General features: G+C 41.0%; 1 protein-coding gene across 1 annotated transcript in view; it reads right to left on the bottom strand.

Moving 5' to 3' along the window:
• LOC308312601 (alpha-1,6-mannosylglycoprotein 6-beta-N-acetylglucosaminyltransferase B-like) overlaps nucleotides 1–12,780 on the bottom strand; it is a gene marked incomplete at its 5' end in the record, with an annotated part of 137,918 nt that overhangs the window by 86,370 nt on the left and 38,768 nt on the right. Inside the window, 1 exon segment of the mRNA XM_080759265.1 lies at nucleotides 6,421–6,571. Coding sequence (XP_080615391.1) covers nucleotides 6,421–6,571 — 151 coding nt within the window.

The following is a 12,780-nucleotide window of genomic DNA, read 5'->3' as shown; positions in this document are numbered from 1 at the left end:
TTTATATTAGTCTGCAATCGGTGGAGAGAAGAGATGTGCCCTTTCCTGCTATTGGTCACCGTGTGTGTGTGTGTGTGTGTGTGTGTGTGTGTGTGTGAGAGAGAGAGAGAGAGAGAGAGACAGAGAGACAGAGAGAGAGACACAGACAGACAGACAGACAGACAAGACTTAGGGCAAAACACACATTAGTCATCTGGATCACCTTCCCACCATTGTGGATAGATAAGGGTTTTGTTTGATTCCCTGTTCCCTGTTTAATAACCCTGACTCCAACGAACCCAATGTCCTGTGTTTGTGGGTGGGAAGCCAGCAGCATTTGCTATTGATGCTTTCAGGTTACAAGTTTGTTACAGTACAGGTTGGTCTGTTCCTCCACATGCGTTATGTCCTGCATGGTGAAAACTGAAAAGAAGCAGCTGGCGACTCCATGTGTAATGGAGGAAACATGGTTGTCTAGGATACCAGAACCCTCGCCTCAAAACACAGTCGCCCGGGCGTACAGCCGGCGTAACTGCTCAGCCCGGTGTTACTAAACGTGACCTCAGTAAAGTATGCCTAAATGGTTAAACCTAACCAAATTCCTAACCTTAACCTCAATAAAACGGTGCAAAAACCTAAACCTATTCCTAAACGTAAGCCCAGTAAAACTATGCATAACCCTAAACTTATTTCTAACCTTATTTTCAGTAAAACAAATACAAGAACCGCCCCACCGAGTGGTCGGCGTGCGAAACAAATGAGGGCGAGGGTTTTAAGGTGAGCATTCCGGTTACCGTTGGTGATGGATATTAGTTGGAGCCGCAGCAAGGTCAAGAGTGCTGCTGGCAGTGATTGTGATGTCTAGTCGGTGACGTCATTAGGACATGAGGATCCAAGCTATATATATGTTCTGTATGAAATAAACTTGGTGAACGTCTTAGCGTGATACAGTCTAGTGTCATGTTATTGTTCTCCCGGGCCGGCCCGTCCGTCCGTCCACCGCCGCACCAAGGAAATATTCAACCTGGTCGTCACACACCACCTCAGCCTAGTACACACACAAGACTGGTCTGTCAGAACCAGACGAGGGTCCAGTACTTAGTATAGAATCATAACACAGGCCAAGCTTATAGTGTTGTTAAACTGAGTTAAATAGTGCTAGTTACAGTTTTAGCTTTACAAAGCTATTTTCCCAGCTGTTCAACTTTACACAGTTGCAGCTCCTGCCTTTGTTGTTTTTGAGTTGTGCAACCACTCCAAGGAACAGCAATGTCCGAGCATATGTGCCTATGTGACGTTAACCCACCCACCAACCCACCCATCCACCCATGCACCTATGTGACTGTGAGCACCAGTATGACTATTAGTACCAGTAGGGGTTGTTGTGCTAGAAACAGAGAGAGGGATAGTGCTGCACTGTTGCCTGCTAATGAGAGAGAGAGAGAGAGAGAGGGGAGTTGTCTCTGAAGACTGACGCTTCCTCTCCTCCTCCTCCCCTGTGCTTGGATTTCCACGCTGAGTTTGGGCAAGAGCCACCACCAATTTAATTTCGTTCTCACAGACTCCAGTTTGGAACTACATGTTAATTACTTATGACTACATCTCCGAAGATTCATGTTTCCTGGGTTTCAGGAAATAACAGTGCCACGTAAACTCCCAGATGGCGCCATTATTCACTTTTTGTTAACCTCTGAACCCAAAATATAATACCGATGTCAAAGGGTTGTTTTGATTAATGTACTATATAATCATACCACTGAGGATTTGTCAGGGGGAGACCTTTTCGATGCTGTATTTGGATGTACATTCTACTCCCCAGAATATAATGGAATATAGTCATTTGAAAATGTATGTGCCCTGGTGTGGACTACTTTTACTGTTATCTCGTATTGTAGTTTTCCGCTAAAGTATTTATATCCTTAAAAGGTTTATTAATATAGTATTACATTTTCACAAGGTTAACATTATACCATTAAAGATACATTTTAATATTTACTTGGAAAGGTTTTACATGCCGGTACAATAGGTAAATTTTGACTTGTCTTGAGTACTTTTACTCTATTAAATTCTTATTCAACGGGTCTTCTCCCGAGTCCCAGCTAAATTTATGTTCTTCTAATTCAAAGGTTATCTAAATGATTCATGGCTTTGTACGCCGAAATGGTCTTAGAGTATTTACTTTAATTACTTGCATTCTAAAAGTGGCGATGATGCCGGGTCCTTCGACATTATTGTGTTGGGTTATTATTATTCATAATTAGTAATTAGTATTAAAAATAATACATAACAGTTGGCCACTTTACACCCTCCTCAAGATGAACAGTAAGGTTTGGCACTATTACACAGAGACTATGGCAGAATTGGAAAAATAGTGGAGGGGAAAAAAATGGGAGAAGAAACACAGATACAGAGAAATCTAGAGAGCTGAATACAAAAAGGGTTATGAAAGATCAACTTTGAACACCACCTAGGGGGACTGTTCTGGTAGAAGGGGAGGAAAGCATTAGAAAACTAAAAATAAATAAAAGATGTCACCTGTGCCATCGTGGAGGGCAACAAAACAGTTGAATAGAAACATGAAATGATAATCAAAGGCTAAGGGGCCATACATATTTGATGGCTCTCTGTTGCATTGCTCTCCGCATTCAGCCCCCTGTGATGAATGAAGACAGATGGCTCACTTACAAATGAGAGAAGAACAGATAAGAGATAAACTCGAAAGAGAAACAGAACATCGGAGGAGAGGATTGGAAAAGCACCATTGATAGAGAGCGAAATATGAGAGGTAAAGCGATGAAGAGATCGGACAGGCTGGACCTTGTACAGTAGCCTATAGAAGATTTGTCCATATTAGAGTTAGCGTTGCAGGCAATTTGTTAAAGTGATAGGATTGTATTGTGAATGGATGGGAATTACTGGATACCAAATGTTCATCTGCAATTTGCTGTAGGTGTCCCAATAATATGTGCTGTTAAAGTGCATGTATAACATCCCCTGACATGTTTAATAGATAGATAGATAGATAGATACATACATACATACATACATACATACATACATACAGTACTTTAGATAGATAGATAGATAGATAGACATAAATGATCTATCTATCTATCTATCTGATGGATGGAGTCTATTTTTCTAATGATAAGTTAAATGTTTATAAATAATTAAACAATAATTAAACAAGAAGATCTATATGAGCTGTTTGGTGTTCCATAATGTGGTGATATGACGCAGTGCCGGCCTGTAGATCTCTTCTTTACGTGAAGCGACACCCTCAATATCATCTACTGCCGTACACTACTGCTACAGTACTTGTATTGGATAGTTGGAAAATAATGGAAGTGGGACAAAGGATGTGTGTGTGCACAGTGCACACGGACAAGCTGAGCTAAAGGTAACTAAGGGAGTTTTGCCTGCATATTTTTGCTGTGTCCGGCACACGCATTTATTGTTTTGTCTGTGGTTTCATCTCCTTAGTCATTATTCTGTTCAGACTCCCTCCAAACATTCTATTCAGCTATCCATTCTGTACCAGAATGCAGTCAGTCAGAACTAATACCCAAACAGGACTTAAATCAGCACAGTGCCAAATAGATTGCGTTTGTTGTTCCCCTTGCATTTTGATTTTGCTTTGTTTGCAGAAATTCTATGTAAAGGACAATTTGTTTTCATAAATATGCGCTGGAAAACACAAGAAAATAACCCCAGATTGAAATAAGCCACGAGAAAATGTGATGACTTGAGATACTGTTTGTAAGGAAGTGGCTTGATAAATGGAGCTGTTTCACAGCAGCCACTTTGACGGTTATAAGCACTTAAGCTCAATATACTTGGTTGTATAATGAATAGCTAAAATAGCACATCCACATCGAAATGCAACACATTATGGAGCTTGTAGATCTGCTATTTTCAAAAGATTTGTAATACATTTGAAAACTTGAAATGGAACACTCATGTGTATGTGGAGTACTTTTTACTATTGGTACTTGGATTTTGAATGCTGGACTTTTACTAACAGAATTCTGCATTGACGTATTGATACTTTTACTACTGCAAAATTCTACCATTTTCACTGTTACTGTTACACATCATTAACATTCCACGTTGATGGGAAGACCAGAGGTTCAGTTATGAACTGCATGAACCACATCCACTTTACAACAATACCACGACTAGACAAATGTTCTATTCTATTTTAGTTAAACATGTCTGACCAAATAGCTCTACCCTCTCTCCTCTCCTTCATCACATTTTATAATCAGGACAGTTCTTCATATTGAGTTCAACCAAAGCTTATTAAGTCCTGATCAAAGTCCCTGGGATGGAGTAACCACAGTTCAAATAGAAAAACCACCTCCACCAAGTCAATCCCTGGACAATGACTCCAGTTAATCCTCTTTCATCCTATGTAGATGGAGACTGAGTCCTTGTAGCAGTGCACACTGCAGTGGGAGTATATCAGTATACTGTGATAACCACACACTGCAGTGGGAGTATATCACAAGTATATTGTGATAACCACACACTGCAGTGGGAGTATATCACAAGTATATTGTGATAACCACACATTGCAACACTGTACTGTGCAAAAAGTAATGAATTATTGCGACTGTAGGTCACAGATTATTATGAAAACCTGCAAAACCTCTCAGTCCGTCAATCCGTCCATCCGTCACGCCACCATATATGGCCGTCAGTTCTGTCGTGCCTCGTGACACGTCATGCCATACATATGGCCGTCTGCCTCCTGACACACTCCATATATGGCCATCTCCATATATGGAGCCGGCCAGCAACTATACAGTACATCTGACCTCAAACCCTTAGATCTCCATATACAGTATGGAGCTGACCTGTTCTGACATTCCATATGTTGATCCTCCATCCCCCACCTGTCCTTCCTCTTCGATGTCCATTCATACTCTAGACGGGCCCGCCCCAGTTATTAGTGCAGTGCAGTTGTGCCCGGCAGCCGGTAAAAACTAGAGTCCTCAACATGCCCGAAGATTAAGGCCCGGCCCTACCTGGGCCCTCATCAAACACTCAAGACACTGCCCCACTACGACCCTTACATCTCCATACATGGAGCTGACTGTTCTGACATATGTTCTGAGATATTGAATACCATGTGCACTGACCTAAAACACCTATTCCATGTTAAACAATTAATTTCCAGACATAGAATCGAGTCAGTGCTATCGCCAGACTTGAGTAACACCTTCTTGCTTTTGCTCTTCATGCCCACATTCAGACCTGAACCTAAGCATTCAATCAAAATCATTTAACAAGGTCTTGAGTGCTCGATTTATTGCTGTGCTATTCACATACTTTGTGTATAGTGCAGCATTTAGTCTGGCACATTGAAAATAAATGTAGGTGGATTGAAAGATAATGGTAGATAGAAAAGACAAATTGGATATTTTGGTACAGCGGAGCAGAGAGACAGGCAGTGTGACGAAGGCAATAGCAGCAATGTCAAAGGAGGCTCATTTGTAGACGCTGCAGTAATAGGCAGCAATTTCCTCTGGTGATGACATGGGGGGGAAAGAGGACGAGGATGGAGCAAAATAAAGAAGGCTGATGAGCAAAAAGAGGGAGCATTTAGTCATCAATAGAAAAGAGGAAAAGGAAATGAAGGAGTAGGTTATTGAATTATGTTTACAAAATGTTGGGGGTGTGTGTGGTACCCTCCCCACAGAACAACAGTATTAAATGCACTACTAAAGCAAGTAATATCTGGGAAGATCATTGTTGAATGTAGCATTCACGTGTCTTCAAAATTAATGTTACACTACACGGTAAGCACACCACTTAACAAGCAAAACCCATCAATTGATATCATAATGGAACTCACCTAGGTTAGATTGTTGTTTATAAAATATTATACTGTGAAAGGCCATTGTTCATTGTAAGGCGATTGAACTGAAAGCTTGGCTCAACCCTTTAACCACTGTTGACTGCTTAATTAATTCACACTACATTATTTGTTCACATATAAGTAGCATGACACATTATTCAATGATTATAAACTACCAGCTAAAGTGGTTGTCACCGGTGTCACTGCGTCAAGTGAATGATCCGTGATCCATTTCATCCAATTGTGCTTGTATCAAAAAGCTAGAGAAACTGTTTTCTGTCTAACTGTTCTACACCAATATTTTACAAGATCTTTTATTGACCTGTGATGTCCATGATGGTTTATCATTGTATATTTATTATCAATATTGTACAATTATGTAGAATTGTGACCACATGGCACCTATCATACACCTCTCTCTTTATTTCCCTGCATAATATTTCCTGGAGAATCTTCCCCGTCTGATTGAGGGTCAAGGAAATGCGGTGTTGTTTTGTTTCCTTTGTTAAATGTCCCAATATACTGTAGACTGTTACCGAGATGAACAGATGCAAATACATTGGAGTTAAGTTGATTACCTGCTGATAGCTGAGCTCAGCTCATCCAGACGCCGTGTGTCCGTGGAGGTGGTGTTGTCGAGCTTGGACAGGCTATCCATCCTCTTTAGAATCACCTCCAGCATGTCACTGATTTTCCTCAGCACACCTCGTGACTCCACACTGGCCAGCACTGAGACACACACAAGGGTAAACAGACCAACGCTTAAGCATACAAGGGATGGAGTAGTACATGACAGTCACCCTATACCCAAGTATGTGTGTACATAGCCAGCTGCTGAGCAGTTTGTGGTTGCTTTGTTTTTGGTCATTATTGCATATTGTTGCTTTGCCTATATAAATTAACCTCTCTGAGAGAGGTGTTAAAGTTGGAAGTGTAAAATCAGAGTTCCTCCATATATCTAAAGGAGTACCCCAAGGTTCGATTTTGGTTCCCAAACTGTATACAGTAGGCCTATATCAACAATGTTAATTGCAGACCTGTAATATACATTTATATGCTGATGATACAATATTATATTGTTTCTCAGACTCTGTGGAGAAATCTACTCATATGTTGCAACTTGCCTTTGATGTTTTCCAGAAATCATTGCTGGATCTAAAATTGGTTTTAAATGCTGAAAAGACTATACATTTATGTTTTTCACAAAGGGAAGAGCTTTAAATTAAAATGATCCTCAGCTATACACCTCAAGTGGCACCACCATTGAACTTATTATAAATACCTCGGGATCTGGCTGGACGAGAAACGTACTTTTAACACACACATTTAAATTTTTACAAAGAAATTGCAAATTAAGCTTGGCTTTTTTACCGAAACAGATCCTGCTTTCCTTGGCCTATTATAGAAAGAGACTAATTGAAGCACTTTTCATCTCCGCTTTGGACTACAGAGACATTATATACAGAAACGCATCAGCTACCACACTTAAAATCTTGGACCCAGTTTATCATTCTGCCCTCAGATTTATAAAAGGAGACAGCTATAACACCCATCATTGCATACTGTACAATAAGGTTGGTTGGCCCTCCCTTGCGACAAGGAGAGACCAACACTGGTTTTTATTTGTCTATAAAGCTCTAATTGGGAGTTCACCTTCTTATTTAAACTCTCAAATTAGCTTTTCATAAAGGGAAGCGTGCAGTTATTTCCTTAAGAGTCCCAACGTTGAATGGACTGTACACCAGTGTTGCCAACTTAGCGGATTTGTCGTCATATTTAGCTTCTTTCCAGACCCCCCTAGCGACTGAATTAGTGAAAAGCTTCTGGCGAGAAATCTAGCTTTTTTCCCCTGGTGAATTGGGGACAAATCGTGTTGACAGGCGCCAGATATGCGCCAGAGATAAAATCTTTTTTTTTTTTTTTTTAGCCTCAAATCCGCGAAATTGGCAAAACTAAAAGTGGTCGGCGCGTCTGGTCTGGCTCACAGGTCACAGCCATAGACTGGTCACAGCAGGCTCAGTGGCTTCCTCGGCTCGGTTATGTGCACACTGCACAGACTGTCTACCAGTGCTTCCTCCTTTCTTGCTCTGCCTAGGCGAGTGCGCTCCGTTGCGGTATTTCCGAACGCGCCCCTCGAGCTCGACAGAGCAAGAAAGGAGGAAGCACTGGCAGCTCAGTTTAGTCTGCTAGTAAAAATAAAATACACACTCGGATGCATAAAGTATTAACCTTCTAATTCCTGTATGGATCGGAACAAAATAGCGTTTTAAACATTAGTTGAATTGAGGTATGTTTTTTTTTAATATTACAATGAGTTTAAACGATGTGTTATCAAATGAAGAGATGATACAAACTAAGTGCACATAAATGACAAATGTTTTTCTGGGCTGGCTACATATTTTCGTTGCTAGGGACGCCTAAAAGTCGCTAGGGACGCAAAAAAGTCGCTAGGGGCGACTTTTAGCTACTTTTCGAGGAGCCACTAGCTACTTCCGTTACTGGAGAGTTGGCAACACTGCTGTACACAGAGCACAGCAAATCACGCAACGGGGAAACAGAGAAGCTGACAAAGGCTCTCAAAGAGGATGTTAAGTGGAGCAGTTATCCTCTCAAGCACCGGGGTAAGGGATTTGCTTTTCTCAAAGAAACTCATAGACGATGCCATCATTCACACAAACACAGCCAGGTGAACTAAAGCAATTGTTGGAGTCTTTGCTGTTATCCTGCACTACAGACTGAGGAAACGAAATGCATGTATGAATTCAGAACAGTTTTACTTAAATGGTAAGACCACTTTTGTAGAGGTTGGGTTGTGTAGTTACCTTGCCATGGCCCATGACGTGGACAAGAAATCAAAAATATTTGCTACAGTGATTAGACATTGATAATTCTAAATATGCTCCTCATTGAAACAGCTCTCAAAGTCACTCTTTTAGTACATAAACAAACATATAGACTAGAGCATCACCAAAACTCATACTGTTTTTTGTTTTTTTTTGTACAATGTAAGTCAATGAAGAACATATTTTGAATTATCAATTTCTAATCACTGTAGCAATTATTTTTGATTTCTTGTCCACATTTGGAGTTACATCATGGCAAGGTAACTACACAACCCAAACCTCTACAAAAGTGGTCTTACCCTTTACTTCTTCCCAGGAATAGTGCATTTTGAACCTGATATAACTGACCATAAAAATGGCACCATTATTACCATCTACTCTGTGTGTCTGTGTCTCAGAGGTGGGCTGTGTGGACAGTTCAGAAACCTGCGTACCAATCTCATCATCTGTGATTCCAAGTAGAAACTATACAGCCTTTTCTGCATAAATTAATGAAACAAGTGGGACAGTGATGAGAAAATCATACATGATACTATCACTTATTTTTAAGCTGTGTTAGCCGCTTCTACAACTGACTTTGTGTGTACAGTATGTACAGTATATGTCTCCATGAGCACTAACACTATGCAGCTGATTGCAACACAAACAGGAAGCACAGTGCAGCACTTACAAAGACACACACACATGATGCACTGGCCTCCGCCGCGTGTGTGCGCACACACATGCACACTTATAAATGCACTCACAAATACGGATAAACTTACACATAGATGGAGAGACACAGCACACACAGTTTGCACTCAAGATGCACACAAATACACACATTTTGATCTTTAATTTGCAGTTGTAAAGTTGTAAAACCTGGGTGATTTTCTTCAAGTGGCGCTGGTGAGAAGAATATAGAAATGAATGGACAGGGATTTAACATTGATGCTCTGGGTTCTCAACAAGTGGGTCGCGACTCGCGACCCCTCAGAGAGGTCGCCAAATTATTTCGGTGGGTTGGCCAGATTATTTTCTGAATGTGCAAAAAAAAAAAGAAAGAAAAAGAGAGACAGAGTTTTGTTAAACTCAGCTAATTCAGTAGAAGCACGATAACGAATATACTTACTTTTGTTTTTAATCTATACAGTATGTATGCGAGAAGAGCTTTTTCACTGACGTGTCATGTGTCAAAAGCGAGACATGGCGAATATCGCTATATGAAGTACACCGACATATATACTGTACATACCAATCCGATCGCAATATTTGCGCGCTCTGCTTGCGCAAGTAATAAACCCGTCAAAAGCACTGCTCACTTCACACTGGTGGATGCGATGTTATTCCACCACAGAACCCTGAACATGTCAAGGTGACATATCTAAATCTACAGTATCCACATTACCACATTTAGTGGGCTGCCTCATAGAAGAAGGTTTCATATACAAAGGCAAAGGTCAAATCATACTCCCCAACTTCCCCCATAAGGCCACTAAGTAGGGCACTTACTGACATTGTAATCACCTAGATTATGATGTCTGACCACTCTGTCAAAACCTGAGCCTATCGGTTTGACAGGCAATTACATTGCACAGGCTCCATCATCAAACAGAGTCAACACAAGGTCACTGCCAAACACCCCCCCCCCCCCCCCACCCCCCCAACGCCCTTTGGCGGCAGCAGCACAAAAAAAAGAGGTCAGTGAGATATCTCCCGGGCAACAGATGTGTTCCACTGTGATTGACCGTTCTGTCTTAGCATGTGACAGATCACTGTGTCAGATTGTGGTGGTGTGTTGCTGCCTAGGTGGTGATTATAATACTGGCTGATGATGACCTCAACATTCAGTATGAGAGACGGGTCTATAGCACTTTTATGGACTATGGAGATCAATTCAAGGTTATTGCACTTCTAATTCTAATCTGTTTCTCTCGCACGCACGCACGCACGCACGCACGCACGCACGCACGCACGCACACACACACACACACACACACACACACACACACACACACACACACACACACACACACACACACACACACACACACACACACACACACACACACACACACACATAAATAAATAGGGGTGTGCCGGTATCATCACAACTTTACCTGTGTTGTGTGTTGTTGATCTTCTCTGCCAGTTTAACAATTTCTTTTAAATGTTAAAGTCTATAATACATCACTAAATGGCAACAACCGCCAGCACCCACAGCACCCCGAGCGGGAATCGAACCCAGGACCTTCTAGCTGTGAGCACTACCAATCATTTTTTATTATGTTGTTATTATATATTGTTATTGCCTTGCATGTTGCAGTAAATGTCATATCATGAAGTGCAGCTAAGAGCTAACTACTGCAACAGCATCCCTGAGTATCTATTGTATGAATATAAGTATAATCAGGTGCCCCTAGGATAAATGTTTATGGCAATGCCAAATGATCAGTTCTAATGATTGGAATAATATGTTTTAAAGGGCTGACCCAAAGCTGCAATCTCAACATAGACGTTTAAACGACTCGTAAAAACCTGGAGCACATCCCTTTAATGTCTTTGAGGCTGCCAAAAGCATTTTACTAGATGTGCAATTATGTGCAATGGCTCGCTTAAATGATGGTGGTATATGCAAAGCGCTTGGCCTTATCTGCCCTCATCCACTTCTCATTGGCATTGCGGAGAATGTCTTTGTGCCACAAGGGATTAGAGGGTTAGAGAACCGTGCACACAGATGGAAGGACGGCGGAGTGGGAGAGACCAGACAACTGACAGTAGTAATATTACTCTGCTTAATGCGCCCGACAATTAGAGGTGGACAAGACTAGGTCAAAACCTAATATATTGGACTATGTGGGAAATGCTGGAGGGCTTTTAACTTTAAAAGACAGATATAGGATGCGGCAATACATAGCCATGCAGCCAACCAATGGTGTAGTTTCAATGGTTGGGGCGTGGCTCAGGGGTAGTGGTGTAACCTCTGTCTATGTATTTTTTGTTTGCTATGCTCCATTTTCATGTATTTTATTATTTTCTACCAAATAATAGAAAATAATTTCTATGAAATTTTCTTTTTATCTACAAGAAGCCAGTGAGATACATGTGTTGCTATGGCAACAAGCCGTGATTGAAATACCCCGCCCACAGCTCACCTGGCTGATGGAGTGATGGGCAATCACAATGTTTGGGCCACCTGGAGACATTGACTCTGTCAGTCCAGAGTGGAGGTGAACAGAGAGACAGACAGGCTATAGAAGCAAGAGGAATATTTCCCATGTCTTGCCATATTTCCTTTCTGGAGTACTTTCCTGAATATTGGATTCTACCATTGGCTTTAGAGACCTTCTTTCCATTTTGGATTAGTTCCCTGGAGTTTGGATGTCGATTGAGGACGGACTTTGCGGAACAGTGTAAAGGGTGGTAAGAGGAGACTTACTTTTTTGGACATTTAAGTTTAGTTTTGGACTTTAGCTTTACACCCATCCCTTTTGAGGCAGTTTTATTTTATTTTGATTTCATTAAGTGAATATTTTGCTATTGAAAACTTTATTTTGTTTTGATTTAATAAATTACAGTTAAACTTATTTACTGATTCTTTAGTTATTCTTAGTCTGAACTGACCCACCACCTCCCTCATTTTTGCTATGATTGGTTCTGCATGCGATTGTTATTGTTGCAACCGTTATAGTGGCTCAGGGTCAGTGGATCAGGGGTAGAGTGGCCGGTATAGCAGCTGGCAGTTCGATCCCAGGCTTCCCCAGAGTTAGTGTCGAAGTGTGCTTGAGCAATTGTTTTTTTAAATAATTAGATGATTCTGATTACAAAATGTTCAGATTAGCAAAATCTTGGAGCACACTGTGCTTAATCAATTTGTTTTACACATACAGTACTGTATCTATTTTAGGGGCAAGTGAAATTCTTGCAATGTAGAACACTGCAATTCATAGCGAACGCCAAACAGTCCGTTATAAGAATAGAAATCCCATAGCCCGGTATCCCATGGTCATACCAAAGAGCTCTGTAATTGGTTAGTTTGTTGTTCGACCAACCAGGACCCCAAAACTCGGAAAGACAATAACTCTCTAGAGTAAGTAAGATATTTATTGAATATAA

The sequence above is a fragment of the Protomyctophum bolini genome (assembly GCF_963924005.1).
Source record: "Protomyctophum bolini genome assembly, chromosome: 3".
In the NCBI taxonomy this organism is placed as follows: Eukaryota; Metazoa; Chordata; class Actinopteri; order Myctophiformes; family Myctophidae; genus Protomyctophum; species Protomyctophum bolini.
The sequence above is the reverse complement of the archived record's forward strand: the minus strand, read 5'-3'. Positions and strand labels throughout refer to the sequence as shown.